General features: G+C 44.7%; 1 protein-coding gene across 2 annotated transcripts in view; it reads right to left on the reverse strand.

Moving 5' to 3' along the window:
- Positions 1 to 323: 323 nt before the first annotated feature.
- Positions 324 to 16,229, reverse strand: part of fibcd1b (fibrinogen C domain containing 1b) — a 105,429-nt gene continuing 89,523 nt past the window's right edge. For both annotated transcript variants that reach the window (XM_030353071.1, XM_030353072.1), the window contains 2 exons: positions 4,645 to 4,824; positions 324 to 615 (listed from right to left, as the gene is read on the reverse strand). In XM_030353071.1, the coding sequence (XP_030208931.1) occupies positions 350 to 615; positions 4,645 to 4,824 (446 nt within the window). In that variant the 3' untranslated portion in view covers positions 324 to 349. The remainder of the gene's footprint in view (positions 616 to 4,644; positions 4,825 to 16,229) is intronic.

Here is a 16,229-nt window from a genome sequence, read left to right on the forward strand (position 1 = left end):
CGCACACACTCTGCAATAAGATATCAGAATTAGCCCGGTAGGGGGGGTGAGAGGTAGTGGATACAAAAGAAAGAACGAAAAAAACAAAAAAACCCAGGTGCGACCTGGCGATGAGCCGACAGGCCGCTGAATGCGTGCACAGTCGGTTTGAGAGCAGATGAATCAGAAACGGCCCGGTCCTAGCTGTGTCGAGACCTGTCATTGGTCGCGTTTTTTGCGTTTGCGTCCTTGTCTTCTCCTTGTCATGTTTTCCTCGGGTGGGGTGGTGGGTTGGTGGGTGGTTGGTTGAGGGGGGAGGGGGGGGGGGGGGGGGGGGGGGGGGGGGGGGTCGGCGGTCTCTCCGCGGGTCTCATTTGCTCTCGGCCTCGCGGGTGGGCCGGATCTTCATCTCGGAGGACTTGAGGGAGTACTGCCAGCCCGTCCAGGAGGACCACTCGATACCGTCGGCGTAGGAGGTGTGCTGGCCGCGCAGGTACTGCCCGTTCAGGTTGGACGTGTGGCAGTTGCGGTACCACCAGGCGCCGTGGTAGAAGGAGGCGCAGTTGTTCTCCGAATGGTCGTTGTCCCGGTCCTTCGTGGTGAACTTCATGCCGTTGTGCTTCATCAGGGAGTCGCCTGGGGTGGAGGAGGGGGTTGGAGGAGGGGGAGGATGGATGGAGTTGGTGCGGGTGTTGTCAGATGAGGTAAAGGAGGATGGATGATGGATGGATGATGGATTGATGGTGGTGGAAGGGTTTGCCGGAACAGGAGAAGGTTATGATCGTGGGGGTAGGTGGAGGAGGAGAAGGGGCAGTAGGAGGATATGAAGTTGAGGTGGAGATGAGGGTGGAGGAGGAGAGAATCGAAAATGGGGAGGTGAAGGGGATGAAAGATCGACAGTGGTTGAGGAGTAATGGAACAAGGGGGGGTTGTTGAAGTTATTAACAGGTTTTACGTAAACATGCAAGTTGTATTAATTTCGATGTTGACATGGTCGACGTGTTCACAAATCAAACCAATATAATGGGAATGAGATGAACACAAAGGAAACAATGAATGGCACAAAAGGGAGGCAGAGAGAAAGACAAAGATTACATTAAGTGTTAATTAAAGTGGCGCTATTTCCCCCTCCTTTTGTTTTTGGTTAAGCTCCAACTAACGACTGTCATCTAGAAATCACCACGGTGATCGAAACAGCAAATTAGGGAGCAAATAGAGTGACAACGGTTGTCTAATTCATATCCAAACGGGAAGTAATTGTTACCATTAATCTTGCACATGAATAGGGGGACTGAGGCGTGCCGAACGGGCCTCCACACTCCACAGAGTGTCATTCCTCGTTACCCCATGGACGAGAGACTGGGCTGCAATCTTCAAAGTTCCTATGGTGACCTTTATTTTAATTTTTTATTTTTAATCACACTGCATCTCTAATGATGCGTGCGTGTGTAGGTGGACGTGCACACACGTTGATTATGATCATAAGAAGGAAAATACAGCTAAGGATTGCATCTGTTTGATGGCTGTCTGTGTGTGTGGTTGTGTGTGTGTGTGTGTGTGTGGGGGGGTGTTTGTTCCTCTATCTGCGTGGTTGTGTGTGTACGTGTGTGTAGGTCATTAGTTGATGACGCTTTTCTTTGACCTTACAAGTGTTTTGAAGCATGAAAGCAAGCAAGGATATGAGGAGAACATCTCCTGTGTGATGGGTGTGCACGTCGACCTAGCAGGACAGGTTCACCTGTTGTACGTTGCGTAGTGTTGTGTAGAGTTAAGTCACACGTTGGTTGTACACGGTCAAAGGCCATGGGGAATACTACTCTAAGCTACTCAATGCTGGCCCGATATCCACGGCCTGCTCCATGACTGACTCATGTGAGAGTTGTCGACAAAATGATGAAAGAGGCAATAAAATAAATTGTAATGAGAAACGCATATTTTGCAAAGTAGGCTGCCTCTTGCAAGTCTTGCAGGTTTGTGGCTTATTACGCATTCCATCTTTCCATCGAGTGGATCTGTTTTTTTCTCTGCATCACTAACAGTTGTACAGTTTAGTATTAGTATTGTTCACCACTGACATCACAATGGGTTCATCAATAAGCCCACTTTTGACTGTGCATTCAAGTTTACGCTGCTGTGTGTGCAATGAATTTTAAACGGCATTGCCAATGGCCAAGCATTGTACAACTCAATTCAGCCACCGTAGAAGAAGAACATTTCTTCCAAGTGACACAATTTCCTTACTGCAAAACATGTTTTGTAGGCTAAACGTTTCGTTTTGTTTTTCCGATATCTGGTCAGGAATACATTTGTTTGAAAAGCACGTTTGCATCAAAGAAGAATGTGTTACGTTGAGACTGCAAAAAGGCATAATCCATTTGAAACTTTTAAGACTTCAATGTAAGACGCCGTTGAAAGAGGATTGATTTTAATGGTAAAACGCACATTTCATAGGTAAGATGCATATGTAGCACAGCCTCCCCCCGCCCACCTCCCTCCTCTCGTTGCCAGATAATATCGATCCCCGCCGTGACCGGGGGGGGTCGATAGCAGGGACCAATCTGACTGCACAATGGAGGCTGGGCTCCAGCAGCCAGGAGCTCATCCCGGTGACCAGCGCTGCGTGATTGCCCTGGATGTGTCCACCCGTCCATCCATCCATGGGTCCTCCACCTCCTCCCGCTCTCCCTTCTCCAGTCCCTCCCCCCCTTCCTTCCTGCCTCCCCCTGTCCTGGGCTCATTATTGCTGTTACCATGGCAACACCTCTGAAAGTGTCACTCTGATGATGATTTTACAAAACCCAAAACCCAAATCTCCCAGAAGGCGAGGACAGCAGTTGATGTCTTCGACGGGGCAATAATATCGTGTGTCCCCCGTGTTGCAAGAACAGTCAAGCGCTAACCGCGGCCCACTTATAACGGCTCCGTGTGTCACCTTGGTGGTGGCGGGGGTCCATGCGGGCTCATTAGCATCCGTCTTAACCCGAACCCCCACCACCACCAACACCACAGACACCCCGCCCATCTCCCCCCTTCCTCCCTCACCATCCAAAACTACTACCTGTCTAGCGATCGGGAGAGACAGAGGAAGGGAGGAAAATAAAATAGAAATAAATACATTTGGAATACCAAGATGTGCATTTTCTTGATAAATGTGTGAGTCAACTCGTCGCATATGCAATTTTCCCTGAGCCTTCTAAACATGCTAATGCTAGCAAGGCCAATAAGAGAGAACGTTAAGTTTCGAGTCCCTGGTCGACTTTGAATTAGACTTGTGTTTGATTGAACATTGAGGCTGATCGTCACTCACAACCGCAGGTTTTAGCCCCCCCTGTGGTCAAAGTTGTACTTAACTTTTTGGAAACATATTTTTTTATATTTCTGAAAACCTAACCACTCTGAGTTGCTCACCTTCGTAGTGTTTGAAGTCAGCTTTTTTTCTCTATCGACTTCCATCAGGCAAAATTGCAGTGATATAATTAAGCTATTAGCGCCACATTATATACCAATAGTTATATTCAATAACGGTAATTATATAAACAAGATTTTTCAGTAGTGGTTTGGAGTGGACTCATTCAATAGTATAGGAGGAGTTAATTACAGGAAAGGGGGAGGAAGAATAACAATAATGGAAAGATTAAGACAAAGAACAACAATAGCGTGGCTGGCTCTGCCACCAAACTAGCAACTGCAGTGCCGTCGCGGGTCAGGGGCGGTGGGTGGGGGGGGGGGGGTGGGGGTGAGGGGGCGCTGAACGGGCCTGGGTCTGAGTGCCTGACAGGCAGGGCCGGTTCAAGGTCGTCCTCTATGGGGCCGGGCCACCAACCCCGCCCGCCCGTCCCCGCCTCCCGCGATGACAAACCTCTTAGCAGACATCCTCCGCCCGGCAGAATCTCAATGCCTTCCCCCCAGGTTCTCCGCACTTCACTTCCCCTCTGGTTCCCTGTCATGTCGGCCTGCCATCCCAGCCCTTCCCCTCTCTTCCCCTCCTCCGTTGTGGGAACGTTCTGTTTCCACTGTTATTATGATATTCCTCACACTTCACACTTCATCCCACACTCGGACGCCCGTGGTGCGTATCGGTCCGCCCCCCCTCCACCACCGCTCCTATCCCTGAAGGGATGTCTCCTTTGTCTCGGCGGGGGGGCTCAGTGTTTACATGGTGGGTCGAGGCGAGCGAATCATCGGGAGTCATGGCGTCAGAGTGACGGGTTGCGGGCCGCGGTGGGGAGGCTCTCTAGATAAAGGTGCGGGTGTCTCGGCTTTTTCTAGATTTGTTTCACTTGTGGACAAACAAAACAAACAAACAAACAGGCAGAAGAAACAGCCCCTCGCGTTACGGCGGACCGACCAGCTGTGGGTTTACAGTAATTGGGAACGTAATTAGGAGGCTGCGACGCAGGAAGACAGATGTTCCCTCAGACGGTTCCACATGGTTGTCCCTTTTATTTCACTGGCCTCTCACGCTGTAACCATATTCCTGTATTAATATTGATTGAATCAACAACGCTGCCTATTACCACACAATAATACACGGACGCAACACCGTTAAAGTTTCACAGCAGTCATCTAATTCTCGCCGTCTAATTATAGTATTCGCTACACTGACACACTGATGTTAGCAGGTTGCACATGCTGCCCCTCTCAAAGCTGTTCCCCGCGCCTTACCGGCGTTGCCTGAGTAGTCCCCCACGGTCAGAGGGTACCCGTCATCATCGGGGTCGACGGAGAAGAGGCCCACTCCAAAGGTGCCGTATTGGGCGAACGCTGTGCTGTTCTCAAAGTCCTCCATGTCGATGCGGAGCTCGTAGTTGCCTTGAATGGAGAGGGCATGCATCTGCTTCAGACCTGCAGGGAGGAGGGGGGAGGGAGGGAGGGGGAGGGAGAGAGAGAGAGAGAGAGAGAGAGAGAGAGAGAGAGAGAGAGAGAGAGAGAGAGAGAGAGAGAGAGAGAGAGACGTAAGGTGCACTGTAGCGAAGAGGACAAAGGGGAAAAGGCTAGATGGAATGGAGTCCTCAAGAGGAAGGGCCTTTCTAGGAATGACCTTGCTCGGCTGCAGGGAACTTTGAAAGGAATGTCTGAAACTTTTGTGAATTCAAAACGTACTGTGAAATGTAAAAAAAGAATGTGGCAAAAAAAAAGAGTACATAAAAGTAGATGAGAGCATAGCACATATCGGAGACGGATTACAGGAAGGCTGTTACCCCAACTACCGGGAATCAAAATAGGTGACAGGCAGCTATTATTGCAGCATTATATACTGACATAACGACTATAATTACTCTTGTGCAGACAGTCCTAAAGCCCTTACGTAGCCATGACATGGAAAGTTTCACACTTGTAAAAATATTTTGAACACCCTTTTTATAGACTTATCTCACGTATGTGAGATCATGTGCCACTTGCATATTTATATGCGGCGGCCATGAACCTACTGGTGTGTCCTCAGCACATGACTGGAATACAAACCGCACTCTTTCTGCTCACACCAGCACGAAGGTGAAACACCTGTCCTTCTAACAACGTAATTATGTGTATTGGTTTGGGTCCGTAGTCTCATGGCAGAACACCCAGGCCCCCCTCTCAGCACGACCCCGCTCAGTTAGATGATTATCAGCGGTCGCTGCGACTGCACTTTTATATCTGTAATTAAACTAATGAATGTGTTACCATACCTCTTATCTTGTTTATTAAAGTCGCTCTAGGTTCAAATGAGGAGCTATTATTTGAGTGGTCTTTTTTAGGAGGGGACATTTTTGGGGTTTGGTTTGAAAATCTTTCTCTTTCCCCCTCTTTTCTGCTCTCTCTCTCTCTCTCTCTCTCTCTCTCTCTCTCTCTCTCTCTCTCTCTCTCTCTCTCTCTCTCTCTCTCTCTCTCTCTCTCTCTCTCTCTCTCTCTCTCTTTACGGCTCTCTAGTCTTACCTACATCCACTTTGAGTTGTAAGCTTGTCTAGATCTGAAAAATGTCCCTCCTGTTACACAGACTGATACCATCTACTTATCTTGAGCAAAGTTCTATAATGATTGAAATATACTCAAGCCAATTATCTGCCTATTTTCCTTTCACACCACTGGAGTTTTACCTCAATTAAAAGAGCTTTTCTTAATTTCGTCATAATTCAACTAACTCACATTTTTTAATGACCTGACCAGCCACTTAAATTACCAGTTGCACAGCCAGTCAGAGTGGAATGTTACACTGTCCACACTATAAGTGAGTCATTTGAATTCTGAAAGTCCCAATCCTAATAACTTGGAATGTTACACATTACGACTTTAATAAACAATCCACCAGAATCTGTGGACATTAAATACAGACGTAACCATGGAAAACACGAATCCCAAGATTGACTGTGTTTATTAGTATGCAGCGTTCTGCGATGAGGAAGAGGCTCCCCACACAGTTCCCCATAACGTCTGATTTATCCGCATTAGACTGGATGGGTTTCATCAATGTGTCTGATGTCCTTAATGCGCTTTTAATTAATCCATTCTCGTCTCTTAAAAGAACCACAGAAAGAACGAAAACAAAACAAGAGACAAAAGAGTTTTGTTGCAATCTACCAATAGTGCTTTTAGTGAACTGATAGCCTCTCCCCACAGTGAGATCTGCACTAAGGGAACTGATCGAAGATAGAGGAGGAGCTCGCCGCCCTCGGACATGGCCAAGAGCTCGTACCCATCGGCAAAAAACACAAACAAACATCTAAGAACGATTGAACACTGCAGTGAAACCGCGTGTTCACCGACCCTCTGGATGTTGTCATAGCCAATGTTAACATTTGCACAAAGAAACTATTCATTGGTAAGATATTTATATAATAACACAACAACTGCTAACCTTGTGAATCTGCCATCCGCTTTTAATTGTACAAAAAACAAAAACAAAGAGATAAAGTATCCTGTTTGGATTTAGGGTACACCTAAAACCTAACCAAGCATTTACTGTCAGGTTAGAGGTTTTTCGTAGACCTAGGCAAAGAAAGACTCAACCAACCTTAGATGATTCATATTGGCTTTCTGAATACAGGAATTTTCCCACGTGATGAATAAGAAGGGAACATTCCCTATCTCTATTTAATTGCTTACCTTTTCTGAGCTTTTGGTCAAATGTTGATGATAGTCTGACTGTCCTCCAAAGGAGTGCATGCTGGCAAAGGTTGTAGTGGTTTGTTACATACCTTTCAACCCATGGACCCCAGAAAGACTAGCTGCCTCCTCGGCATCAGCTAATGGGGATCCATTCAATAAACAATAAACAATAAACCCAAAAAAGTGATGCTGCAGATATAGATATAAATATATAATCTTTTTTACACTGTGAAAATATTGTTAACTGTGTACTGTTAACTCACACAGATATACCGGGTGTTCGGGAAAATAATATCTTTTGTTTGGCAATGTTCTGTCAGGAATCACTCACAGATGTAACCATGTATTGCATGAAATGGTAATTCAATCTAGTTCGGCAGTATGGTTATATTCTTTGAGGGTTCTCCTTGCTGTAGGATGACATCCAGGTGTCAGATATAGAATACTAACAGCAGACCGACATTTGACCACAGGGAGCACTCCCCAATCCCCCATGGGGTATATCAGATATCTCAACCCAATGTGGAGGTTCTATTTTATATGCGATGCAGAGCAGCACCAAGGCAGGTGGCGGCTGGGATGGTGGAGGGCGAGATTCAGCTCAGCACTCTTAACTTGGCAGAGTGTGTGTGAGATGGAAGGTCTGAAATTGACCGCCTGTTAGGGTACGTGCTTTTGATTGGACCACGTTAGCCGTCAGCTGATAGGGGGCATATGACTTGAGTGTCCCGCCAGAAATAGCTCCGCCCATTTACGAAAGCCGAAGTCCTCAATCTATTTGACGAACCAAGCATGTCGTTTGGTTTTGTGCTATCTTGTCTTATTGGAGTATTTATTTCCATTTACCCAGCTCAAGGTTACTTTTCCTTAGTACTGTTGTTTACTCTCAAATCTGTGAGGCACTGTGTGTTGCAAGACATAGTCCAATTAAAACATATATCCACCAAACTTCCTACTCATCTTTGTTTTCTCATGTGTTGTACTATTATTTTGGACTTTCCATGGTTCCCGGGGTGCAAGTCAATTATCTCCTTTGCCTAGTGGTCTACAGTGGGAAACATTAATCAGAACACAAAAGGGGGTGTTATTTCCGACTTACTTTTCTTCCCCTTCACCATATTCAGTCAAATAATGGTAAATTGAGTCGTAAATGTATTTCTTCTCAAAAGAAAAGAAAAAAAGCCAAATTGCTTGCAAACATAGTAAGCTATTATTATTCAGAGTGGACTTACCAGCCGGGCCTCAGTCTCCAGCCCTGATGGGGGGGGGTCAATAAGTGTATATTTTGGAAAGTTGGTGACTGGCTGCCATTCCTTCATGCCATTGTGAGTGACTTAAGGAAATTTAACGTTGATGCGCAGCTAGGTGTTTAACTTTTATTTATTTTACATTCATGCAGTGCAGCGCCATCCAAATAGCTCTGTGCCATTGCTGGAATAAGGGCAATCCAAGAAGACACCAAGGGGAACATGCCAAGGGTATTTTGTTGTTCAACTTCAAAAGAGAGACTTGGGTATAAAAAGAAAATGAAAAAATCATAAAAATAAATGTAAATAAAATACCAGATTTAACAAGACATTCAAGAAAAAAAAAACTCTTTAGATTAAAACTGCATTTACATAACTTTAAATCAGTTTCTAATTAAATCCCTAGGGGAAGCCTCTTCCAAGTTCCAAATCTGAATAATTAAAGTGGGAAGACAATCGGTGTAGCAACATACTTCCTCCTTGGTTTAAATCTAAACGCTCAGGTGTTTGGGCGTCGGTTAATTAAAGCGCTATTGTTAAGTTATTTAAATGTCTTCCGCACTCTAGTGAGGATAGGGGCTGCGTTGCATGGAGCATATTAACATACTGATTGCTCCGTAGGGGAGATGCGTGTTTCCCCTCTCACTCACTTACCGTTTAGTGGCTAAGTTGAGAATTAAATAAGGTCTCTCCTCCTATGGGCGGATGGGGCAGTGAAGGTTAGCGATGGAATTGCCAATGAACACAGGAAAGGGAGTGGTAGAGGTTTGCATGCTTCTCTCCTCCATTTGTCCCTTTGATGTAGACTTGCGCCACATTAACGCACATCAGAGGGAAACAATTTTTCCATTTATTCAAATAGCATGCCTACATCAACCATTTCTGGAAATAACTGTGGGACTATTTGGCTTTCTGGGGCTGGGGGGATAAAAGTGTCAACATTGTGCCTTCTCTCATAATAGCCGCCCTCACTGAACAGATGATAAACACATGACATTATCCTCGTTCAAATGGCGTTGAAATGACAAGGGGTAACTAAGAAGAGGCTGAGTATTTTACCTTCCATTCCAAAGTGGTTTTCATTTGAAATGAACCAAAGACCCTTTCTATATGCTATGCGTTACCAGCAACAGAGGAAAAACGGTTGAGTGGAAACTGAACATTACACTTGTCCTGACTGACCATATTTACAGGACCAATTGAGACCCAAAAACACATATGTCTTCTATACAGTACATCGTGGACCTCAGGCCTTTACTCGTTCTATTTCCCCTCACAATTATTGTGAACTCCCCAAGTTGTTAGCACATGGGGCCCAATCACCTCCACCGCCCTCACTTCACGTCGTCCTGGGAGAGGGATGGCTGTGTCATTGTGTTCACAGAGGGTGCTCCTTTCGTGGGTGGAAACTAAGCGTCCCCGTTCCATTGTGCGTTACGACCGGCGGTTAGCCTCCATTCATACCTGCCGTGTCCTAGCAACAGCAGCGGAACCTGAGAGAGCCGTTCTCGCAGCCCGCCACGCTACCCGGAGTACAACTGGGGGGCAGGCGCTCATAATTAATTGGCTTCGTGTAAGAAGTTATATTTAAGCGCTTACAGCCCTATCAGGACGGGATTCATGTTCCTTTTCTCAGCTCCATGTACTCTGGTGAAATGGAGGGCTCCTCTGCTGTGAAACTGCTGCGTTCACATTAATCTCCATGGGTGGAATGGAGGTGTGAAATGAGGTCAGGGGAGGAAAGCTAAAGTTGAGATTGTCTTAGTGTTTTACCCGATAGCAGACTTGAGCTGTCTGGTATGACATGAGTTAGGCAACTGATAGCGTTCACTGTTCAGTCTTTAAGCAGAAGCTCTCAACCAATGCGATTTACAGAGAATATTTTTGACACTAATGAGCATGCAGGTTGGAGGCTTCTATGCTCAGGGATCTACAAGTAGGGTTTAGGTTACCAATCATTCGGCAAGGGATTCCAACAGTTATCATCCCTAGACAATCCTGCCTGATACAAATAAACCCTGCAACGGAAAATATGAAGAGACGCCGAGACGTTCACTCACTCATCTCTGAGAGAGAGAGAGAGAGAGAGAGAGAGAGAGAGAGAGAGAGAGAGAGAGAGAGAGAGAGAGAGAGAGAGAGAGAGAGAGAGAGAGAGACGGACAGACAGACAGACAGAGAGAGAGAGAGAGCGCGAGAGAGAGAGGAATGGAGTGAGACCTCATCTCAGTAAATAGTTTGCTTTTGTGCTTTGCATTTTCAATGCCAATACAACCCTTTGAGTCTTGAGAGAGAGCGAGAAAGAGATCAGGAGATTGAGAGAGAGAGAGAGAGAGAGAGAGAGAGAGAGAGAGAGAGAGAGAGAGAGAGAGAGAGAGAGAGAGAGAGAGAGAGAGAGAGAGAGAGAGAGAGAGAGAGAGAGAGAGAGAGAGAGAGAGAGAGAGAGAGAATGGTATTTCCCAACAACAAAGCTTGGGAAATAACCCTATATTTCCTGGATGTTGTGAAGCTGCTGCTGAGAAAGACTGTGTGGTTCCAAGCCAGGGCGGTATATCCTGTTGAGTAGTGGATTAGGCTCCTGACAAGTAGAATGAAACGACTTGAGACCAATTATTAACCACCACAAAAAATGGAAGCCATTTCTTCTCGGGTTAAAAGATTCTAAAGGAGATAACAACAAGGCCACAAAGGTCAAATTAGCAACTGATTTTAATAAAAGAATAGCCTGAATAAATATATTTATAATTAATAAATCAATTAAATAAAAATATGGTTTAAATGAATAACACAACACGTATTGCCAGGATTAAAAATGTATACAAAATAATTATAATGCAAAATTTGTAACGCTTGGCTAACATTCAGACCTTCATATTCCCTGCACATTCCATCATTTCTCCAAGGAGTGAAAAGGTAAAAAACGGACCGATTCAACACTATTCTCTTGTCCATCATGACAAATCACAGCCAAAGAGAGACAATAGGAGAAGCTAAGGCCTCTTAAAACAGGCCAGTTTTAAATTTAGGAACTGCAATACATGTGGGACCGAACTGTGCCTCCCTCCGCAGTAATGATCTTTTGAAAAACGACAGACAGAAATGATAAATATGGGCAATTAATTCATTAAATTGGGTCATGGAAATCTATAACTCATTTTTTTTCCAGTTGCTAGGTTTATAGGGCAAGTTACAACTTGGGAGTATTTTCGAGTTCCGGGCCAGATGTTTTGTCCATTTGCGTTTGGTTTCCCTGTTTCCAAAAGCTGCACCTGTTTTGCATTGCTAAACATGAGACAACGTGACAACTTTCCCCACTTTGATTAAACCATTACCGCACGGATTTGTCCTCCCTAAATCGGATTTAACGGCTAATGATGCAGACATTAGTGTCATTCCATTAAAAATTCATACGATATCTCGGGTGGGACATCTCTTGGATTTCCAAAGGAAAAACAACCCAAATATTATGGACTTATCGGCTTTTGATGGAGCACGTAGAGACCCATATTGGATGGTTTTAGGGGGACTGTGACCCTGTGGTCCTCCCTTCTTTCTTCAGTGCTGCAACGCTACAGGGTTAGGAGAAATAGGATGAAACACGTTTTTTCAGATTACGCTTCCCTTCTGCCGCTTGCGACATTTCTCTCAATTAATAATTCATACTGCTTTTTCTACTTCTGTGAGTCTGGGAGGCAATTCCTCCGACAGTTGGAACCAAACAGAACGAAGAATAAAGAGAAGGGGAAGACGAGACAAAAGAGCTCCCACCCATCTCGTCCCTATTGTGTGCTTTATACTCCTTTTATGATTATTACTCAATAATACGTTTTTCTTACCCCTTTCCGTTCGGATTCGTTCTGAACGTTTGTCTGTGATGTTCATCCATGTTGTAGCTCAGTGCCTGGAGACTTTGGGTGGGGGTTACCATGTCCATACACACAGGGGGAGAGGCCGCTGATTGCAGCTTGTGTGGAGTACCGACGTCGAGGGTCATTGAGGCTCTTAGGGAGTCTGGGGTGTATGCGTTTGTGTGTGTCTCTGTGTGTGTGTGTGTGTGTGTGTGTGTGTGTGTGTGTGTGTGTGTGTGTGTGTGTGTGTGTGTGTGTGTGTGTGTGTGTGTGTGTGTGTGTGTGTGTGTCAGTGTGTGATGGGATGGGATGGGGGGAGTGGGTTGAGGTTCTTTGAACACATGTCTGTCGGAAAAAAACTGCCTGCTGCTGTCGTAATCATCCTTGTCATTGTATTCCCCTCTCAGAGAGAATAGAGGAGCATCTCTATCTCTCTCTCTCTCTCTCTCTCTCTCTCTCTCTCTCTCTCTCTCTCTCTCTCTCTCTCTCTCTCTCTCTCTCTCTCTCTCTCAGTCTTCTCCCTCCATCGTCTCTCTTCCCCCCCCACACCCCCACCCCAACAACCATCAAAAGACCGGGTGCATCAGGAGGAGCACAACACAGACAGGTGTGCACTGAACTCCTCGAAACGTGGAGTCCCCAGAGCCAACTGTGACACTCGATGGGGAGACAGAGAGAGAGAGAGAGAGAGGGAGAGAGAGAGAGGAAGGGAGGGAGAGAGAGAGAGAGAGAGAGAGAGAGAGAGAGAGAGAGAGAGAGAGAGAGAGGGAGGGAGGGAGGGAAGGAGAAGGGGAACAGAAGACGAGCTGTCACACCTTTGACATGTGAGCAGATCTAGCGGGAACCAGCTTTGTCAGATTTCTCCATTTTCTAAAGTCGGTTTCGATTATTAGACGGCGCCGCCTTTCCGACTCTGTTCTTCTTAGCAGGGGTTTTTCTTTTTATTGGGTGTCTGAAGTAAAAATAGGGTAAAACTGCCTTGCTAAAAAACAAAGGCAGTAGGTTTTTGCCAGCATTCAGAAAAAGGAAACACATCAAAAGCATTCCGTCCAAAGGAGACGCATACCTCTCATCCTGTATGTGGAAAACACAAAACAAGGCAGCAGACGTACGCTGATGTTTTCAGGCTGCGAAAATGGGGTGAAAATGGCGCAGATGATCTGGAGATGTGTCAGAACGTACACTCTCACTTCCAAGCACTGTGTCGACGCTAAAGGGTTAACTGTGAGGAACATTTGAGCAATACGGCTATGATGGCTTCATTAGGTTACATAGCGGCTTTAGTGTTTTCCTATTTCACCAGCACATCGAGAGCAGAATCATTCCTTGTTGAAAAAGCTTGGAGCGTTTTTACAGTGACATGCTAAGATAAAAAAACATCATTTTCTTGGTGTTTTACATACAATTGCAAAACTGTCTGTGGAGGATTTTGGAAGCGTGCTTATAAAGTGAGACGCCTCTTAGTATTTAATCTTTTTGGCTACTCCAAAATGAGTTAGCATATCAATAGTAAAACCTGACATGTCAATATGTCCTCCAAAAGAATTATGTTTTTTTTTATGAATAGTAAAAAAATATATTGTGTTAATGTCAAGGATATTTGATGGACTGCATGGATCCGATAGCTGTTTGAATAACTAATCCAGTCTGATCAATGCCCGACTAACATACAGAATAATGTACAGGGGGGGCTGTATGGGAATGGTCTGTTTCAAAAGAAGCGCCAAACATTTAAACATGCCTGCAAGAATACAGAGCCATACAAATTAAGTAATTTACAGCTTGTGATATGAATAATTTACTTAATAGGATAATTTATTGCATAATAAGGTAATTAAAATGCATTTATTTTTTCATTCAATATTTTTTTCCCTCACTCCAGACACAGTATTCATTTACATGGCGAGCTGCTTAAGATTGTGATACAGAAATACTGAATCAGTAGAAAAAAAAACAATGGGACAGAAATCAGGAATATATAAGGTAAATTGGTTGTTTCCAACTTTTGTACAGCAAAATAAAGTAATCCACCATACGCAGAAATACTAATTCTTGTAAACCATTGGTATTAGTAGTAGTAGTTGTTGTAGTATTAGTAGTAGTAGTAGTGGTGGTGTTAGTAGTAGTAGTAGTAGTAGTATTAATAGTATTAGAAGTAGTAGTAGTAGTGGTAGTAGTAGTAGTAGTAGTAGTAGCAGTAGTAGCAGTAGCAATAGTACTAGTAGCAGCAGTAGTAATATTATTATTAGTAATAGTAGTAGCAGTAGTAGCAGTAGCAATAGTACTAGTAGCAGCAGTAGTAATATTATTATTAGTAATAGTAGTAGCAGCAGCAGTATGAAAACACCGTGCCCTGACTCCACTCCAGATCTTTAGGTATTCCTCTTGATCTCGTCATGCTCTTTAAAGCCAACATCTTTATTCACTTATATCGGGGAAATAATATTCAATATAGGCTAAATCTATATATACAGTAGGGCAATGCACACATTTGAAACTGTGCAATACTGCATGACACTTTCTTTTAACTGTTTATTTTCTTTTAACCCCTTTTGAGGAATAACTTTTTAGCCATGAAAATCTCTACAGTCTTTTTTTTCTTGATGAAATGTTCTGAGAGTGACTAATTTAATCCAGCGTGAAATAATGTAACACTCTTATTCCCAGTTGTTAATTTATGTGATTTATTCATTTGATGCCTGCAATGATTTGCAGGGGGACACACACGCAAAGCCCACACACTGTGGGCTCCCTCCTTAGAGTGAGAGCGGGATAGAGGCTGCATATTTAAACAGGAACTCGGTGGGGGGAGAGCCTATCTTTCTACTAGCAAGCCTGGGGATAAATCCTTAGTTCCCCCCTTCTATGACTGTACACAATAAGACATGCCAGTGCTGAACAGACCATGCTAATCCCAATAGCTGGACACAGAGCTGGGAGAGCCAGGAACTACAGCTCCCAGCGGACCGCAGCAGTGATGAGAGAGCTGAGCAAGAGAGACAGAGAGCTGAGAGAGATAGAGCTGAGATATATATATATATATATATATATATATATATATATATATATATATATATTTATAGAGAGAGAGAGAGAGAGAGAGAGAGAGAGAGAGAGAGAGAGAGAGAGAGAGAGAGAGAGAGAGAGAGAGAGAGACAGGGAGAGAGAGAGAGAGAGAGAGAGAGAGAGAGAGAGAGAGAGAGAGAGAGAGAGAGAGAGAGAGACAGAGACAGAGACAGGGAGAGAGAGAGAGAGTGAGATGGGAGAGATAGAGAGAGAGAGTGAGAGAGGGGAAGAGACAGAGTGAGAGAGAGAAAGAGTGAGCTGATCGAGTGAATGAGTGATAAGAGTGAAAGAGAGAGACCTAGTGTAGCACTTTAGACAATCTACTACCGAGATGTGAAGTGAAGGGTGTTCTGGAGCTGGATCTGGCCGGTTTGTACGCTACCAAAAGCACAAGTTGTAGAAGAAATAATGTGATTTTGTGAGAATCTCTTTCGTGAGAATGTCGTGAGTGGATTAACCTGCTTTCCTGCTAGTTTCAGGAGCAACAAAGTTGAGTCACTGATCAACACACACACACACACACACACACACACACACACACACACACACACACACACACACACACACACACACACACACACACTCATACACACACACACACATGCAAACACACACACACACACACACACACACACACACACACACACACACACAGTTAGAAATAATACATATTTGCTCAGCAGAAAGCACCATCTGCTACACAACAGAGTGGAATATTGATTTGGGAAACGTGCTTTTGTTAGCGTGAAGCTTCCCTAATTACTGTTCCCACTCGGTCCACCACCTTATCACCTGAGCCGAAACAGTCAGAGTTTGGGAGTTTCATGAATGTGCCTTGCATTTCTTTTCAACCTCTCTGGCTTCTGAGAGGGCAAAAGAGGCATAACGCAAAGGCCTGGTTCTGAACCCTTAGAACCTTGAGGATAATCTCCCTTAAGAAAGGAGGCTTTCAGCGACGTTGTCTGCCATCGCTGAGCGGTCATTATGAGCATGGAGGGAAGGG

This window comes from Gadus morhua, chromosome 4 (genome assembly GCF_902167405.1).
Source record: "Gadus morhua chromosome 4, gadMor3.0, whole genome shotgun sequence".
Lineage (NCBI taxonomy): Eukaryota > Metazoa > Chordata > Actinopteri > Gadiformes > Gadidae > Gadus > Gadus morhua.